Source organism: Eutrigla gurnardus, assembly GCF_963514095.1.
Source record: "Eutrigla gurnardus genome assembly, chromosome: 8".
Lineage (NCBI taxonomy): Eukaryota > Metazoa > Chordata > Actinopteri > Perciformes > Triglidae > Eutrigla > Eutrigla gurnardus.
This window is the reverse complement of record NC_139922.1, coordinates 11,574,709-11,594,827: the sequence shown is the minus strand read 5'-3', so window position 1 is coordinate 11,594,827 and position 20,119 is coordinate 11,574,709. Positions and strand designations below refer to the sequence as shown.

Below are 20,119 nucleotides of genomic sequence, written 5' to 3'. Positions count from 1 at the left end.
TTTGGCTCTGAATTTGCATTTCCCTCCAACTTGAATTCATAATCACTACTTTAGTTTCACCTCCACCCCTCCTCCCTTTTTTTTTAGCGGGTGTTTTATTCCCGCCACGTCTGTGTCTGGCCCTGCCAATTGCGAGGTACTTTATTTTCATTACGTGATTGACGTGCGTTTGAGGCGCGTATCTGCAGTTCTATTGGTGCAGAGAGCGGAAGTAGGCGGTGACATGCTGACGTTAGAGCGTGTGGCCACGCCCCCTTACTACTGCCTTATAATACTCCTCACCCCCCCTCTTCGTCGTTTCCATGAGCCGGTGTGTGACGGAGGCATTTGCTCACCGCGCCGTCTGCTCTGTTTATATCACATTCTGTTTACAAAACATCGCGGGAGGGATCAGCCGTACGGTTTTAACGTGAACCCCGACGTCTTTGGCTGTTATTTCCCAGGATCACAAGCGGCTTTTCTTCTATCCGGATGAGAGGATCCTTACCGCATTTTTGTTCCTGCAACGTGGACTTTAAGCGCTACACGGGAGACGGGAGAGTCGCACCGCCGGAATAACACCACCGTTATAAACCCCCTAAAGAAGAAGAAGAAGACGCGTGGTGGATATTTAAAGGAATGCTGCTTTCCAAGCTCAATTCTCTGGCCGTAGACATGCCGGCGAAAATCCAGCTCCAAGTTCATCAAGGTTAGACGCCCTTCTTCTGTTTTTCCTCTCCGCCGTGTTGTCATGGAGGCCGGGGGCTGCAGCAATGGCTGGCTCGTGGCTCGGTCCACGCGCACACGCTAATGTTAGCTTAAATAACGTTGCTAGTTCTCAAGGACGGCATTTCATTTTGAGCATTTTATTCATCTATTAACAACATTATAAGAGTTTTGTAGTTTTTTAAATCTCGAGCGAGCGGTTGGCTCGCCGTGTGGTCCGGTGTTAACGGGGGACTGGCTCCGTACCGGGTATTTACCGGTGTTTGTGTACGTTTCGCAGTGAAGGAGAAGGAGCCGTTCGAGAAGCTTTACCAGGTCGGCGCCGTGCTGGGCAGCGGCGGCTTCGGCACTGTCTACTCCGGCACGAGGATAACCGACGGGGCTCCGGTTAGTATGCCTTACTGTCTTATTATTATAATACGTTCATCGTAGCTTTTATATACGTCGGTTCTGTGTTGTTCGTGTCATTTGACGCGGTGTCTTCTTTGCCCCGCCAGGTTGCAGTCAAACATGTGGCCAAGGACAGAGTCTCCGAGTGGGGAGAGCTGGTAAGAAACCGCTTTATTGGCGTTAATAACGACGCCATAAGAGTAATCATGGAACTACTAGGGAGTTATCTTACATGTACTCATTTTATTATTATAATCTCCTCAGCCTAATGGCTCCCGCGTCCCTATGGAGATCGTGCTGTTGAAGAAAGTCGGGACGGGCTTCCGCGGCATCATCAAGATGCTGGACTGGTTCGAGCGACCGGACAGCTTCATCATCGTGATGGAGAGGCCCGAAAACGTCAAGGACTTGTTCGACTTCATCACGGAGAAGGGCGCCTTGCCAGAGGAGCTGGCGCGGAGCTTTTTCCGCCAGGTGCTGGAGGCCGTACGCCACTGCCACAACTGCGGCGTGGTGCACCGGGACATCAAGGACGAGAACATCCTCATCGACCTCCGCACCGGAGAGATGAAACTCATCGACTTCGGATCAGGAGCCCTACTGAAAGACACCATATACACAGACTTTGATGGTGAGTCATGGATGCTTAAAACATTTTTTCCTATATTTAATTTTATTTGGTATATGTTTTGCGTCAGTAGCCCCCTTTAGTCTTATGATTTTTGCCCACACACCGCAGCAGAAATTCCTAGGTTGTGTCATCTCTGACATCCCCCCTCCACCACCATACTGCAGCCTTTTAATATTGGCCAGCAGCATTGCCTTTGCTTTAGTGCCCCCTATAGGTAGGAAGAAGCATTTTTACAACTCAAAGTTTGTAAACAAAGTCACATGTCTGCTCCCCCCTCCCACACACACACTCTCCTCACCAACATACACACAGGCTGTCACGCTGCCTGGCACCTGAGCCCAGATAAGAGCCTCGCAAACAGCACAGCTGATAATTCTGCACTTGTTTTAAATCATTTATCTCAAAGCTTTCATATTCAGTTTGACTCTTTAATACAATAAGGGATAACCAGTTAGACATGGTTGCATCGGTGCATGAATACATCTCATAGCTTTCTTCGTTAATGCATTGTTATTAAAGATTTCTCTAAATTTCCTTCCATCTGACAGGCACAAGAGTGTACAGCCCGCCAGAGTGGATCAAATATCATCGCTATCATGGACGATCTGCCACAGTTTGGTCCCTGGGGGTCTTGCTGTATGACATGGTGTGTGGGGACATTCCATTTGAACACGATGAGGAGATCACGAGAGGGCAGGTCCTCTTCCGCAGGAGAATCTCCACAGGTAAATTCACTCCTCGGTACACGTTTGAGCCTTCTGATAACACGTGTGTAATAGTTCATACTCGATTTATTGCTTCCGACTAATTGGTTGTCAATTCCTTCCTCCAGAATGCCAGCAGCTGATCAAGTGGTGCCTGTCTCTGCGGCCGGCCGACCGTCCGTCATTCGAGGACATCATCAATCACTCGTGGATGCAGAGCACGTCCTCCGTAGTCCCATCCACACTGCAGACGGAGAAGACGGCCACAGAGATCAGGCTGCATAGCATCAACCACGAGCCAACGGCCTTCACATCCACACCTGTGGCCGTGGCTCGGTGATGGTGGCAACCGTTCGTCCTGAATTGGACTGTCCTCACACAAGAGCCTATTACAAAAGACTTATGTAACAGACTTGAAGCAGAGAGGGAGGGGGCAGCACACAGGCCGGCAGTCCAGACACAGGCGAGAACAAGGTTGTAAAGGACTGCACACATGAAAAAAAGAAGCATCATGTCTTGTTTTCAAGCTGGCAGGCCAGACCCTCTCCGCCCTCACCACCCCAACTACTTGATTTCCCCAACAGTTGGGTGTTTATCAGTCTGTCGGAGGGCATGCTCTGTATGCATGGACACCTGTGTTGAGCAATTACAGCACATGCGCTTGCTGTCCTGCTGAATGGCAAGCGTGCGTTATATAACCTCTCGCTGCACTCTACTCTGCTCTCTCCTTCTATTCTCTCTGTCAAAGCAGAGTGGGAAGAGCAGAGGCGTCGGTGCAGAGGATGCATTGTTTTCAAAAATAAGTGCCTTCTGTGAGATTGTTGGGGGACCCTGAAAATACTTGAATTTGTGAACGCAAAATGTCTCTTTCTCTCAGAGACCTTTTTTGCTCCTTACCCTGTATAAGGCTTTATATTGTTTATTGCTGGATTTTATTTTTCCTCTCATGGGCCTAGATCAGTAAAGCCTATGTCATTCACAACTACTGCTATCACTACTTTGACTAATACAATGTCATTAGGAACCAGACAGCCTCATAGCTCCGGGAGCAACCTGTGCAAACAGATTTTAAAACACGAAACACTGGACTTACCTCACTCTTTACTACAGCATCTACAACCTCCGCTTACTCTTCTTCTCCTCGTGTTGTACTGTACACAAACACACGAGGCTTAGGCAACTGCCGCCCACTCACATTCACCTGAATGCACACCACAATGCAAACCATACCGAAATACAACATCCTCTGCTCTTCACTTCAATTTTTTTTTTTTTTACGTTCAAACAGTGCCTCACACATGTCTTAAAATTCGGTGGGGATAAGAATTGTAAATAATAATGATATTTATTATTGTTGTGACTTCTTTCTCACACTCAATGAGCGCAGAATTTATTTATTTATTTATGAGAGAATTTCGGCTGTTTGTGTGTATTTCATTCCACAGTCACTGAAGGGCCCACAGATTATTTAAAAAGACAAAAGACGACATACATTTTTTTTTTTTACCATATTTATGGCTTGAAATTTTTAAAAGAGCAGATGTGGGTGTGTATGTAATGTAAATATCGTGTAAATAGTCCCAAAAGCACTTCCATCTTAATGTATCTAAGCATTGAACATCTACTGATGGCAACTGGTTTTGTTACGCTGTTGTCTGCTGTGGGAGAAGTGAATGCTGAATGGTGTGTGTGTGAGTGTGTGTGAGTGTGTGTGAGTGTGAGTGTGTGTGTGTGAGAGAGAGAGAGAGAGAGAGTTGTGATAATGAGATAACTATCCTGGTTTCATGATTGCAACTTGGATTGTTCTTGTTTTTCGTCCATTCAAATTAGAATTGTAAATTATGTTAGAAACTATTTTTATACAATTTCAATAAATATTTTTTTAAACTGACACGTGACTCCTTTCTAATGCCTCCAGTAACACGTTGGGTAGTTATGACCCAGTGCAGCTCAACATCGTCCTCACACTTCAGATGAAGGTGAAACCAAATGTCATACATGTCAGAGTAGGACATTTAAAAACACTTTGTTCAAGGATATCTTTTGTATATGATACAGGTAATACACCAGCAGTAGATGAGGAGTTTTTACACAAATAGAATTTACTAGGTCAGAAGGCTCTACGGTTCTCAGCAGGTTTCCTGTTTGACACCTTTGTAGAAAAGCAGCGGATACGGAGAACCGATGAAGAGATAAGAGAAGGAGTGCAGTGCTGACATACAGAGAAGAAAACAAGATCCACACATTCCCAGAACTGAGATATTCAAGAATGGCAAACAGCTCTGGCTTCATTTTTGATCGAACACGTGGACTCTTGTCTTGTTTGTCTTGTTGACCTGGATTTTGTCGCGGTATTCTGACATGACAGAATCAAAGCTTTTATCTGATGAGTGACCTGAATCCACCCCAAAGTAAACACATGCAGGAACAAGAGGAGAGTGCATGCGCTTGTCCCACAAACTGAAATTAGACATTGGTGCTTTCTGCTTTGGAAAACAATTGATAAAAGTTTTAATCAGATGCTTGAATTTTACTTGAGTATTTAAACTACTTAAACTCAACTACATGTATATGACAGCTTTATGTAAAGGTACCTACAACGTCTGATGCACTGTAATGGGTTAAACTAATCCAGCACCTGAGGGGGGGCCCCACGGCAAAAGAGCTTTTATCACGAAAACATGAATCTGGTGTTCGCCATGTGATTGGGTGATGCTTTAATTTGCAGTGTGGAAACTTTGAAAAATGTATCTAATTCCAAAAAAATAATTACGGTACTTTCTAGTACGGCAGCTTTAAAAAATATATTGAACTGAAAGAAAAGTCCCAAAGTCTTTAAACTAGACACAGGCGCCCTCTAAGACAGGACCACAAACATTAGGCAACAATGCAGAATGCCTTAGTTGATATCAAAGATGAACCAATGCGGGTGGAGTTGCGTTTGCGATTTTTGTTGAGTTCTTTGTTCCTTGTAGCGTTGAGATTCTCCTCTTGTCATCACTGACATTATGGTATCGGAAATGGAGGAAAAACATATTGTAGCAGTCTGTGGTCCCCCAGAGCTCTACTATAGAACTTCACATGATTACAGAGACCAGAACAAACTGTGTATAAACCAGACTGTCTATAGTACAAACAACAACATCGCTGCCATATATATGTCTAGATGACGTTATTTAATTGTTTATGGAGCAGCTACAATGTTAGCATAGCCTAGCACCCATCAATCCTAACTCAGAAAACCTTGTTGTCATCTTGCAGACAGACCTTATTAAAATTAAGTTAGAGCATAATAGTTTAGTGGGGGTTCATACTGCTGTGGTAAACCAGCCGACATGCGTCACAGAGCACTTCTGGGTGATGTTATGAACTCAGACAGGACAGCGTTTGGTTTCCCGGCATATCTGGGACTTCACAACATGTACAAAGCACCAATAGTGGTTATTTCAGCCATCATTGATGAGACTTTGTTGGTGTCTACATGGAGGAAAGCCCCTCATCCTCTTCGGCGCTTCTAATGCGAGTGACTAACACAAATTATCCTGTGAGTAACACAAGGCAATCATTTGCTCAAACTTTGGTGTAAACACACCTTTATAGTGTCAGTTGTAAACTATACTTTATTCACCCTCTCCCAATTCACTTTTTTGTGTTATAATCCCACTAACAAACTGCAGATGCTGTCGTGGTGTAATCTAGAGGTGATAGTGACCAGCAGGCAGCAGCCTATCACGGATCGGCTGTCTTGGATAGATAAGAGTTGTAGCTTTAATCAGCTGCGAAGCTCCTTTGGGAATCCTGGCCTCACCGCTAATCTTCCTTCAGACCCCACCTGCAGCGAAACAAAGATTTACACAACAGTCAAGTACACAGAGCTCGAAAACACCACCGCTCCCATCAGCCCCCGTTAGTGCCTGTCAGGTGAGCACAATGTGGGCATACCAGCTGTAATATGAATGGATGCATGGGGACTGAAATAAATTGGTATCTAGATGGATGCCATAATGGCCTGTCTTCATACTCAGACATATTTCAAGTCACAAATATTTGAAATCAAAGTCTGACAGTGGCTCCAGTGCAACTCAGTGTATGTATTTTTGTATCTGATAAAAATAGACGGAGGCCATCAAAGGAAACTAGACCCGAAAATAAAATCTCATCTTCAGCATGAATTCAAAGTGGAGTGTCAGTCATCAGTAATCCTTTTCATCTGATGGTGGCTTTCTTCTGCAGGTACTCAGGCAACATGCAATTTCCCTGAAGAGATTACAGCGTATTGGAGACTAGAGGTATAGTTTCTGTGAATAACGTTTTCATTCATTTCCCCTCTGGTTCTAAGAACCACAGACCACATCAAGCTGCACGTCGGCTGGTGTTGTAACGAACGTCTTAAAATGCAGCCGAGCCTTTCTGCTGTTATAAAGCGACTTTACTAGCTTGTGTCTCGACACAGTGATCCGTGTTGTCCTATTGGTCATATTACCTCTGTCTGATTTTCCCCTGCACATGTGAAGGGACTTGTCATGCAAAACGTTAGAGTCAAATACAGAGTTGGCTATTTGCATGTGAGTCACTCGCTCTCTTCCCCAGAGTTCATTTGACTGTCTTAGTTCAACGCTGAGTCATCACAAACAGAGGACACAGTGAATGAGCTTCCAGAGACATTTTAGTACAACAACATCTATGTTTAGTTCTCGGAAGAATAGCAGCATTGATAACTCATTTGTGTCTCCTTGGGGAGACCTGATGCATGATAATGAGTCACTGATCGTCACTCGTTTTGATCACATTACGGCGGGCGCGCTGCACGAGGTCCTTCTGTCCTCCGCTTCCTCTCGGCAGCCGTTATTGACCTTACTCTCGTCGCCGCCTCACCAGTAAGAGCTGATTGGCTCATCTTCGCCTTGTTCCCGTAAGTCGTTTGCTGCACCTTCTCATGAGAAAGAAACAGAAAGGCCAGCTGTTGCTTAACCGCCCCGCTCCCTTTTCAAACTGTGAGACGCTGAGACAGAGCTGTTGGGCAATAATGTTGTCAGGAAGCCCCCCCACTCTATCTCTGTCACTATCTGTTTCCATTTGCCCGTCTGCCTGCTTGGTAAATACACAACACACATACACACACACTGTTACTCAGCCACAGGCAGGGGTCGGATCCTCACAGCTGAATGGGAAAGTCATGTGTGCACTGGTTTAGTCTGTAAATGTTCATGTTGGGTAATGGGCCTACACATACTGCATGATCCATACACTTATGCTGGTTATTGTGTCATATTTGGCTTTGCGTTAAGTAACGTGTAATCAATGGAACCAAAGAAGGGATAGTCATAAATCAAGACGATTGAAACAGTCACAGGAAAACAGGTCTGGTTAAGTGTCATAGTAAAAGCTTTCAAGCACACACCGATATGTTTAACTATAATTATGAGGGCCTTTACTTGACCCACAGTCTTTGCTGCGAACCAGGCGGCAACCACCCGTTCTGACAAGTGAACGCTGGTGTGTTAAACTTAACACTCTCTGCTAAGAAAAAATCACAAGGTAGCCATTTCCTAAAGCATCCCCTGCTATATGGTCTATTAGACTCTGGACCATAATTTACTAAATGAACATCATGCTGGATTGAAGAAGACTTGAAACTCTAGATTGAGACCATAGACTCCCGTTTACAATGTTAGTGAGATAATACATCAAGTGAGAAGTAGGGTCATTTTCTCATATTTACATCCAGAGGAGTTTGGTTGGGGTTAGAGGCATAGACGATTACCGCATGGGCAAAGTGGGCGTGTGCCCAGGGCCCCAGAGCCAATAGGGGCCCTTGGCCTTCAGAGTTGTTTCTTGTTTTTTTTTGGTACAGTTTAAAAAATATATTGGAATGGCTGTGGTTTTTGGTTTTGTGTGGTCGTAGCTGTGGCTCTTTACTGATGTTCATTCATATTGCCTTTATTACTTTCACGATTTGTTTTAGGTGGTTATATTTTAATTAAGGTGTGTTTTACTCCATACTACTACCATGGCTGGCTATTTGAGTTTGCTGTCTCTCCCATAATATGTATATTGTCCTGTACATGGCAGGTGCCAAACAAAACAGACCTAAAATGACAGTAATTTTGTGGTTGTTGTGGTGTTGCGGTGTTGTTATGTGCGTAATGGGAAGAGCGCCTTTGCGCGCGTACTATTTGCGTGTGTAGGCAGGGGCCCGTGGCGAGTTTGTGTCCAGGGCCCGTGGTCATGATAATCCGTCTATGGTTAGAGGAGGAGTTTAAGCCACTTCAGATTTGGCTTCACTTTTCGGAACTGAAGATTGCCGCCTGCATCGCGAACAAATCTAAAACCCAGACAAATGCTCTATAAAGTGAGAAGCAGTAAAAAAAAAATGTTCTCATTTTGAAGAATTCGCTAGGTCTTTCTGTCTCGCGGTCACCACAACCTCATAAAGGCAGAAGTACATGAATACACAGAAGTGAGTCATGGCCGTTGGCCAGCCAGTGTCTGTGTCACTTCAGCAGAACCGAGGGTGAGATGGTCCAATAAAGGTCGAGCTAAACCTTCTCCTCATGAAGCAGCACATCGTTCCAGATGTCACTGTTTGGCTCTGACCCTGCTCTTCGTCACAGCTCGTCTAACAGTCGATCCAGACTGTCTCGCTATCTCTCTCTCTCTCTCTCTCTCTCTCTCTCTCTCTCTCTCTCTCTCTCTCTCTCTCTCTCTCTCTCTCTCTCTCTCTCTGTCTCTCTGTCTCTCTCTCTCTCTGTGTGGCTGCTCCTGGCTGTGCCAGATTTGACAAAAAACGGACTTTCCAGAGATCAGCTCACAGTTTCCATCTCTTCACGGTGGAATGAGTCACACAGTGATGTAGTGGTAAAGGTGGGTAAAACTACCAGCTGCTGGTCATCACAGGGAAACAGTCAGCAAATTTGGTATTGTGTGTACAATCTGTTCTTATTATGGAAGAGACGAGGGGTGGTATGTGGTGGTAATATACTAATGATATATTCACCTCCTTCCAAAACTACTCAGACAGATGGTGTGGAATTCACTCCAGATCCAGAAATTGCAATTTTACAGTAGGTTGGTAACCAAATTAGCATATTGTTACTTTTAAAAAATGTATATTCAGTAGGTCTGATGGGTGCTACGCTATGCTAACACTGTGGCTGCTCCATCAACACTTAAAATAACGTCATAAAAATGGCAACGACGTCTCTGGTTTATTCACATAGTTTTGTTCGGTCTCTGTACCAATGTGAGGTTCTATCATAGAGCTCTGGGAGACCACAGACCGATACAACACTTTTGTCTCCATTTCTGATTCAGTGATGACTGGAGAATCTCCATGCTGATAGGTATTTGTGTTGGGCCAGTTTCTCGCTCGAGTAAATTATGCTAATTTTCTCCATTCATTCACATTCTTTGCACAAACTTTGGAAGCAACGTTTCCTGGCTTGTGAAATGACTGAACAGCTATAGATAAACATATTCCAATGAATGTCTCAAATGAAATGGGATCACTACGCTCTGAATGGTGGGTTGATGAAACACCCACAAATGATGGCAATAAACATATTTCTCAAGAAGCCATTCTCAAAATAATTGTTTTGGAGGCGTATATCTCTTTAATAGGCTCTTATAACACATCACAATACAACAACACACTATCACAATGCAATGTAAATGACCTCACCTCTCTGCTATTATCAAGCAGGATAAAACCCACACACACAAAACAAACCACTATGTAAAATGGTTAAAAAGTAAAATCAAACAGACCTGTCTACTCATGCTTTAATATATGTTTTGTAATTCATTTTGCTCTGAGGTCTTCTTTTACAATGTTCGCTTTAGCAGACGTCATCGTAACCATCTACCCTGAGTAGTACAGTTTCAGCACATAGCATTAAAGTATTCTCAGATCACCATCGAGGATACGTCTGCAGATTCATTGCAAATAGGAAACAGCAGAGTGTGAAATTAATGAAAGCAAACATGGCAGCAAGGAATTTGTTCATTAACTGATGTTCCCAGGGTGCTCTTATTCATTGCCTCATTAGGTAGGAATGTTTTTCTCTGTGTCTGCGTACATTTCTCCTGTTCAGTTTAACCTGCATGAGATGACAGCCGGCGGTCATTCCTCCCTCTCAACTTGTTGTCACACGAAGGCAACGGTGCTGCTGAGGTTGTGATGAATGAGTCAGACTTCCTAATAAGAGAGGAAGAGAGAGTAGAAGGCGGACAGCTCCCAACCCCACCTCAGCGCTCTCTCAACAGCTACGCTGGATCCCACGGGTTGCGTCGGTCCCTGGACGTGTTGCATCTCTATGACTAACAAGCCTGGACATGGAGGGAACAGGGAGGTCTAGGCTGGAAGTATGAGGAGGTTTGGCCCGGGTACGCTACATAAACCCACAGGTAGCAGCAGATTGTGCAAGTGCTCCTGTCGCAACTTTTTTTTGACACCCAAGTTTTCCGTTGAAATTCCAGAGAAAGATAGCAGAATTGTGGATTATGGGAACCAGAGAGGATGCATTGCCATTTTGACATGTGAAAAACTGCAAGACTGTAGAAGGACAAAAGAATGTTTTATCTCCTGTCACAATGACATGATTTTTCAGAAAGAGACACTGTATCCAGTCAATTTAAACACATTTAAACAAACAACCGGTGGTTAGATGGCCAAGGAGTCTATAGTTTCCCGTTCACAACCTCTACTTCTTCTACTCTGTTTACTGGTGGATTACAGCCATTTGTAGACGGGAATCGACAAAGGTCGGGGAGCCGGGAAATCAATCATTGCTTCCACTTTCGCCATGATGGGGTGAACCTGGCCCACTTGATTTCCAAGATACGTAAGAACTGCCTCCCCAAACTCACATCTTGTCCGGTTATGGGTAAGGGAGGCAGCATGCAGGTGACCGAAAATCTCACGGAGGGTGTTCACATGCTCAGGATGAATAAGCCACTTTATCATCTAGGTAGACTAATTATTGACCCCACGTAGGATTGTGGCCGGTGCATTCCTCAGACCGAACGGCATGACTGCGTAATGTGCGTATAAAAGAATGATGGACACCGCTTATTTCGGATGCCCACTCTGTTAGTGGGACCTGACAGTAGCCTTTAAGGAGTCTAATTTTGTTGACAGGTTTGGCAGATCCCATACGATCAACACAGTCATTCATGCAGGGTAACTGAAAAGAGTCCAGTTCTGGTCAGATTTCAGAATGATTAGAAGGGGAGCTCCATGGAACTGCACTCAAGGAAGTGCTGTACTTCTTGCTGCATTACGACACATTTTGTTGGATGGACACGATGGGCATGTTGCTTTGTGATTTCCCACATTGATATCATGTTTTAACAAGGTCTGTCTCTTTTAATGAGACCATTGATATCAGACCTGGAGGTCACAGCCTGACTTTGAAATGGAGTTTAGAAGGAAATTCAATTGGATCAGGGCCAGAAGGACAAATAAGCATTCAAACATCAAGAGATGAGCTAAACTTCCCTCCTATATCCACCCGAAGAAAACGAGAGAGGGCATTCAAGCTGAAACAGAAATTAAGAGTCCTGAGCTGACACAGGCCGGTTGAAGCTTCTCACCGAACACACTTGAACAGCCTGTTCTCTTTTATTTGCCTTAGTTAAAAACATTTTCTGTGAGTATTTTTTCCCAGGACTAACTGGGAACCGTGGGAGTGAAGGAGCTCACTGTGGCAGCTCAGTGGCTCTGTGTTTGTCTCCAGGATGCCTGTTGGGTTTCCAGGGTAGTGGGAGTCTGAGCCAGGGGTGACCCTGACTTTCTCTTTGGTTAATTCCCTGAGCAGCTGATAGGCTGTGAAAGGGGGAGGCAGCAGATCCTCCAGTCTGAAAGGTTATGGGAAGGAGAGGTTGAGGAAGCTCGGAAGAATGGATTTGGACAGATCACCAGAAAAAGGTTCATGGTGGTGTGTGTTCGAGTTGATGTCATGACCTGCGCTGTGTTGTCTCTTGTCCCTATAAATGTCCACTTGCTGTACACAGTCACAATAAAAACATAGTGATATATATTTTTGGAAACAAGCGTATTCATACAGACAAGAAAGTGGCATCGATCTTCTCGTCTAACTCTTAACTTCTTAAAGGCAATAAATAAAGCGGTAGAGTTTAGCAGCACGTGTGGACGAGGCTTGCTTGCACTTTGGCTGCATTGATGCCTAAATAATCAACGTGATAACTGCTCCGCTGAGCAGCATCATCAAAGTTGTTTGCCTTGACAGAAGGAACATTTGCAGTTGGTATTTGGCTTTCACGTTAAACGGGACGTTGAGTGAACAGAAATGGCTGAAGGGCTCTGGAAGCAGGCATTCAACCAGCTGGACCCGGTTGATCAGGTTTGAATTTTTTTTGTCAATTTGACAGATTCTTAGCAGGGCTAATGAGTTACACCCAAAACCGAGATTCTGCTTATTGTCTGATGAAAATACAGGAAATAGAATGTGTTGTTTCAAAGGGGAGTTGTCTTGGTATTGGGTGATTGCTTATCTTCTAAAAAGGAGGGATTTTCACAAAAATGGTTTATTGGAAGATGACGCTAGATGAGCCTAAGAAGAGAAATATGGGTGGGCAGCAACAGTAAGAGGGTTACTATCTTAGGGCCTGTGTCCACTCGCACCTTTTTCTGAGCACAAGCATCTTTTTCAATTGTGAGAGAGCGTGCTTCGAGAAAACGTGCTTCACCCTGCATCTTTTTTTTTCTGAGCACTTTGACTTTTTTGTGCAGCCGCTCTCAATGCTTCAAGTTAAAGCCTCTGAACTTTCCAGAAATGTGCTTGTGACGTAACTGTAGGAAATGGGGTAAATGCTTGTTTTGGACGATGAATACTGCTGGTGAGTGTTGTGCTTTTTTCACGGTTCTGTTGTCTATGACGGATCGTCCTCCTTGTTCTAACGATTGAACAGTGACCAGCTCGTCCATACTTAAAGTGCAAATCGAGCATCCTCTGATTGATGCTCATGTTGGAAGATGTTGGAATGAAGCGCTCCCCGCCGCCCTGCAGCCTCCACAAAAAGGCGCTATGTGGACACGGGGCCCTAAACTCTCCATCGCTCTGTGCAAACCTGCGCGAGGTTTCCAGGAGATGCCGGGGGAGTGCCGCATTCCTGCTGGCTGACTCGCCGGATTACACATCGTGCCGGCTGCTGCCACGTCCTTTATGGGATAAAAGGTCAGCCTGCTTTCTACTCTCTGTCAGCGAGTGAGAAAGTGGACACAGCAACACCAGATATGGCCCGAAAGATACAATCACCCACACACACTGCAATGCAATGCAGACGTCTTCTCTTGTTACAGAAAAACACACATCCATAGAGCCTCAGCGCACGGACCAGTAAGGTGGTGTAAGCACGTGCATGTCCCTGCCCTGTGAGTCATGCTCTGTATCTGCGTACGTTTGTACATGGTGTGTTGAGCTGTGTGTGTGTGTGTGTGTGTGTGTGTGTGTGGGTGTGTGTCAACTTGCACTTTCCTTCGACCGGAACATATTTTAGCAACTTTTCCTGACATTGTGAAAGAGAACACAGTGTATTATTGCCCCAAGCTACAATAATTCCCTCTTTGAATAATAATTCATCCTGCCGTACTGTGGTATGAAATTTGCTTTCATAAGCAACAGGTTTGCAAGCAGTAACAAGGACAATCCAGAGGCTGAATGGGTACAAAGAGACCGCAATGTGGGTAAGATGAGAAATGTGATTACCCAGGCTCAAACATAATTAAAGTTTACCACCTTTGCACTTTGCCTTTCTTCTCATCCCTTCCTGTCTGTCTTAACAAATATTTGTCATAACCTCCCCGCCCACATGCATTCCCATTAGCCCCTCCCTCGCACACTTGCTGCCTTCCCGTAAAGCTGCTGCCTCACACACTTCCTCATTCCTGAAAAACCAATAAAGAACACAGATGTGGCAACACTCAAGCTTCTGCTTGCGAGCGCTTTCACCCTCGTTGGGTGTGTGATGGTAATGATAATACACTGTATTTCTTAACCGTGTTGTTGTGGATCTTCAATTGCTCTGCAATGATCAGTGACTTTATATGATAAATGTCAGAAATCCTGTTAGAATTGGTGGAGGAAGGAACATAAGCTTCATCTGGTGTATAGTTGCTCTTTTCACCAGACAAATACAGTTCATGCAGGTTATGGTGAGTTGAGTTGGGAAACAGAATGAACAAAAAATACAAAAATGATAAATGGCGTGTAAGACCCATCAAACACGACAAATAGTGTGATATTCATTTTCATCAGATTAGTAGGGAAATTGTCTTTTTTGGCATAAGGTCATAAAACTTGATATTTGGTGCATGTGTACATATTGTGTGCTCGCTACATAATGGCGATCACGCTTTTTGAGCAGACACTTTTTGTTGCCCTCTTTAAATGGCTCTTTTTCCAGCAGCGAATTGAAATAATGCAATGAATTTCCCACTTTGCACTGTTGGTGGGTGCAGGCTTTCTGGCTCCAGCCAGGCTGACAGTAAGTGCTGAGTAGGGAGAGCCTGTCAGTAGCTGCTGACCATCAATTATATAAAGCTCCACTGACTGAACCCACTGAACTTTCCATTGGGCTGTTTGTTAAACTGTCATTAATAGCGGAGGAAACTGGGGATTTGCGGCTCTGCAGTTGACAGTAATGAAGAAGGTACAAAAACAGGAAGTGACCTTGAGTCTTCCTGCTGGCTGTTTGTGTGTGCTTGCTGCTTCCTCTGAACCAACTCAGGTGGACGACAGGGAGTTCCTATGTGTTGAAACTTTCTGTCACTGGCTCCATTCACAACAGTAGACAGGATACGATCATCACACAGCGGTGACAGAGCAGAATGTGATAATTAACCATGCAAATATGCCAATATCAAAACTACAGTTATAAATACATGCACACTGTACTGTATTTAATACATGCTGTGATAATGAGACAAACATGAAAGGGAAATGCTCAGACCTTTATCCTGACAGGAGGTTGAGCTGAACGCTATTAACACCACTCAGCAGCATCTGCTGGCACTCAGCACATGAACACAACAGAGCTCAATGCACATTACACAGAAAAAGGGCTTGTTTTCAATCGAAAATTGTATTATTTGCTTGTGACACATCAGGGTCAAACGTGAAACACACAAATGAACCAATCACCAGCAGTTTGTCATATGCTGCTTGGTGTTTTTTTATGTTTAATAGGACTTTTCCTCCCTGAAACATGAACTATAACCACCATAATAAGTCTTTGGATCGTTGGACCCCTGCGGATGTGGCATGGATGTGGAAGGCCAAGGTTCAGTGCTGAGTGTTGACGATGACCATTCTTACCATTCCATTTCAACAAGACTAAAGCCATGCTAGCAGCACAGTGGGAATGCTAACATGCTCATTTTCATCAGGTATTTTGGTTCCCATGTTCACCATCTTTCTTTAGCCTGTTAGCATGCTGACATTTGCGATTTAGCAGTAAACACAAGGTGCAGCTGAGGCTGATGGGAATGTCAGTTTTGAAAATAGATAAGAGTGTTAAGTCAAGTGCAACTGGACTTTCTTTAGGTTCTTGAAGCTTTGAATTTATTTGGTCATAAACCAAAGTATTGGGACAAATGAGAATGTTTGAGCTGATGGTGGGAATAGATGTAAAGTCAGGGGATCATCAAAGTTATTACAGTTCCTCCTGATGGGGCTGTGAACCACATTCCATGTTGATGCATCCATTAATTGTTGAAATATTTCATTTAAAAAAACTAAAAAGTCTACTTGGTGGTGCTAAAGGGTCATCAAAGTTGGGGGGGATTCATCTGCTGGAGATCATGATTATCTGTGCAAACATAGCAATCCCGTGGGTGCTGAGATATCTCAGTCGGGACCAAAGTAGTGGACTGACCAACCAAACTGACTTAAGACATCCCTGCTGCTGAGAACCTTAACAGACGTGGCTAAAAACAAGTTTATTTTTGCAGCAGATTTCCTTTGTCGCAATTTCATTTGAGCATAGAATCACTTCCCTGAATGTTTGTGCAAATCAAGGCAGTGTGGCTTATTTTTAGCACAGCCATGCGTGTGATGCCAGTAATTCTGCATGATCCTGGACGGAAGGTAATAAAGGTAAGCTGACCTCAGCTGTTGGCTTAATTCATGAATTGTTTCCAGCATTCGGAGAGGAAAACCGACATTGATACAACAATAGGAAATTCATAGTAGAGGATGTAAAAAGCAAAAAAGGTACAATGAGAGCCAGGGGGGAAAGATTTAGCAAGAGACAGCGGCGCCTTTGCTACCAGCTATTCCTGCTAATAGGATGTTGTGTATGTCTGCTTTCTGTGGCTTTTCTGTCTCCCCTTGTAGCACACACACACACACACACACACACACACACACAAAGCTGATCTTGATTAACTACACAAACGCATAAATATATCCAAATCTTGCTGACGTCACTGCTCCCCAACCTTCCCCTCAGCGGAGCCGAAGCAGAGCGGAGCAGGGTGACTCTGACCCATTTCCATCCTGCCATGACCCACTTCCTGGCTCTCTTCCCCTGCCCTCTCGCTGCGCAATGCACAATCTAATCCACACACTCGCTACTCACACTTAAGAGAGAGAGAGAGAGCGAGAGAGGTCAGTGGCTAAGTGGGCCAATGCTTGCGTAACTGGCTTATTACCCTGCAAATGTTTGGTCTGGCGCTCAGCAGTTCGAGCTGGGACTTTAAAAGGAACATATAAACAGGGATTTGCTGGTTCTACCAATTTGCTGCTGAACTGCCGTTTCCTGACCATGCAAATCTAATGAAATATATATCAGGAGGAAACTAATTCAGTCCAGCAGCAGACTGTTAGTTTTCACCACCACTGTCCTTGTTTGACACTGACTGATGATTTGTATATGCAAACGTGCAATCATATCAGTGACGCAAGTGTGCACACGCACAATGATCAAATACAAACTTGAAATGGGATATTAACATACATTACCCAACAATCATCATTTATCATCAGAAAATAAAGGTTTCCTTTAATTGAATAGTTCATACAATTTATGTAGAATACAAGTATATATTTTTTTATTAACGACAACAAAAAAGAAAGAAAACCATGATGAAGATGGGTTTGCCTTTTTAAAATCATACGGCACCATTTTCAATTTACTGCATGTTTTTCTTTGAACACAGGTGTATTTCTCAGGTGTCACCCTAGATTTTGTAAGAGCACAACCTTCACTGAACACATTGTTGGGCCCCAGAGGGGTCTATTCTCTCTACATGCCTCCCCACTGGGTCCCAGTGCAACTGCATTGCCAGCGTTCTATATTTATTCTACTGAATCAAATTGTATGGGAATGGACACATTGGCCAATACATGCTACATGTACATGCACCCATCTGGCTTCTGGTGTGAAGCAGTTAACAAAGTTAGCTCATAATTCTTTACCTTTACAGCTAAGGGTTGTAGCCATCTTAGTAGCTAATTGTATTGGTAGTGAGCTAGTGACGGAAGTGAGATTGCAGTAGCAACTAGTCAATAACAAGGCAGCCACGTCCCTAAAGAATACCGTTATATCGGCTTTTCAACTTTGAATGATTGTATTGATCATAATTTACTATACGAAACATGATGCTGTGTTGAAGAAGACTTGAAACTAGTTGAGTCCATAAACTCAAGTTTACTGAGATAAGAAATCAAGTGAGAAGTAGGGTTCTTTTTGCAACAAGTGGAGTCGCCCCCTGATGGCCAGGAGAGACAACGCAAGCTTAAGGCACTTTAGATTAGCTTCACTTTTGTCGCCTGGGAGAGATGTTATAGATGACACAGAGCATGCAGGAGAAGCAGTATAAAGATGCATTAACTAAAGAAAACACAAAATCAGTCTCCCATCCATGGTGTATTGTTGCAACCTGGCTAAAAATGCTGTACCAAATAAACAACAAAACGAGCTGGCTCTTACAAAAAAATAGGTGTATCATCAAAAACCAATAAACCAACAACATGGAGGAGGAGGGTGGTCACACTGGAGCAGCTCCAGACTTCATGCTTGATGACATCACAAGTTGGAGACTTAATTCTCTGGTTTCTGGCTTTGAGTTGAGAGTAGCTCATGTTCACAAATATTGTTTGAACTTTCCTTGAACGTGGAGATAACATGCTTAAATTAATTAAGGTGAAGTTCCACTTCTGAAGTAAAAAGTGTCAAGAGACACAAGTAGATACTGGTTGGAAAATTCCATAATAATCATGTGACATTGCACATGATTATTATGGGATTGAGGATTGTAAACTAGGCTAATTGCCAACATTCACATCCGTAACCTCACTGTTACCCCCTCACTGGGACCACAGCTTCAGGGAACAAAACACAGAGGTATTTCTGGCAGTGAAACGGCCAGTGCTGAAGTGTTTCCTGTGGGAGATTCTCTGGGGCTGACGGCCGACCCCCGTCTCTGTTTGATGACCCCGGACACTTACTGGAACCTGTCACACTTGCAAGTCAGCACCAAACATTTGTTCATTGCTAAGAAGGAATCCAAACAGGAGGTCAACAATAGGAAGAGGAATACTTCATTTTAAATCATTGTTAGTGTTTGAGGCTGGATTTTACTGTGAAGAATGTTGTTTAAGAGATTTATCCTGATTGGCTAAAAGGTGTGTTCCTGACACTTATGACACAGGTTTTTTTTTTTTTTTTTTTTTTCCGTTGTAAATTAATACTCTCATTGAATTTGATGGTAATGGTTTTATTTTTTCTGGCTATTCAGGCTGTTCTCATAGACACTTACATACTTAAGAAAATATTACACACTTAAGAAGGCACTTAAGAAAGTATACGTTGGTAATATATGAATTGATTATAATCAATTTATATATAACCCACGTAATCAATCCATATTAAACCCACATAATCAATTCATATATAAACCACATAATACATTCAAATATTACCCACATAACAAATTCGTAAACCACATAAACGTGAGCCAGGACTAGTGACAGTGGTTAAACTTGTCTTTTTGTCAATCTGCCTTTGTTTGTTTGCACATTCCAGGATTGGAACTTGAATCTCACATTGGTAGCGGCCTCTCTTTAATAAAACAAGTCTACTGACACTGCAGGGAGTAAGAATCAGCAGCAAAAATAACGGGGGGCTTTTATTGTGAAGAATTTATAGGACGTTTATCCACCGTTATACAGCTGCTCCATTGACCATGGAATATGCATCCAATCTGGCAGCTTGCATTAGAGTGTGCTGCTTGGACACGCTTATGCCGACACAGCAGAGTTCTCAGCTGAGGTGGATCATAAAAGAAACATTGAAAAGACAAGTGGAACCACTGCCCAGCTTTTCATGTCAACATTGACTTTCGTTATGTGACTTCCGTACTTGCATATAAAAATCTTCAGAACAATTAGGTTAAAGTCAGAGAAACATCTTATAATAGGTTTAAAATGTGTTTGCATCAGTGAAGTGTGAAGAACTTCCTCGCATTGTTGAATCTTAAAGTATGTGCGTAGATATACTTTTGACATACACAAACGTGCATAAATTGCAGCCTTGTTTACCTGGTATGAACTCTGGTGGTGTGTTTACTGTATATAGAAAAACACACCTTTGGTTATGCTGACACCCAGTGTTCAGCTGTGGAACAGCAAGCTGCTTCATTTTGATAAAAAAAAAAAAAAAACAG

At 43.5% G+C, this 20,119-nt stretch overlaps 1 protein-coding gene across 1 annotated transcript; it reads left to right on the top strand.

The window, feature by feature from the left end:
- Window positions 1–310: 310 nt before the first annotated feature.
- pim1 (Pim-1 proto-oncogene, serine/threonine kinase) lies at window positions 311–4,321 on the top strand. Its single transcript, XM_084016072.1, has 6 exons — window positions 311–688; window positions 986–1,092; window positions 1,203–1,253; window positions 1,360–1,726; window positions 2,275–2,451; window positions 2,559–4,321. The coding sequence occupies exons 1-6, from the start codon at window positions 619–621 to the stop codon at window positions 2,768–2,770; spliced, it is 984 nt and encodes a 327-aa protein (XP_083872198.1). The 5' UTR covers window positions 311–618; the 3' UTR covers window positions 2,771–4,321.
- The last annotated feature ends 15,798 nt before the right edge of the window (window positions 4,322–20,119 follow it).

Coding starts and splice junctions, on each gene's coding strand:
- pim1 (XM_084016072.1), top strand. CDS start 619: ATGCTGCTTTCCAAGCTCAATTCTCTGGCCGTAGACATGCCGGCGAAA. Junction 689..985: donor CCAGCTCCAAGTTCATCAAG/GTTAGACGCCCT, acceptor TACGTTTCGCAG/TGAAGGAGAAGGAGCCGTTC. Junction 1,727..2,274: donor CATATACACAGACTTTGATG/GTGAGTCATGGA, acceptor TCCATCTGACAG/GCACAAGAGTGTACAGCCCG.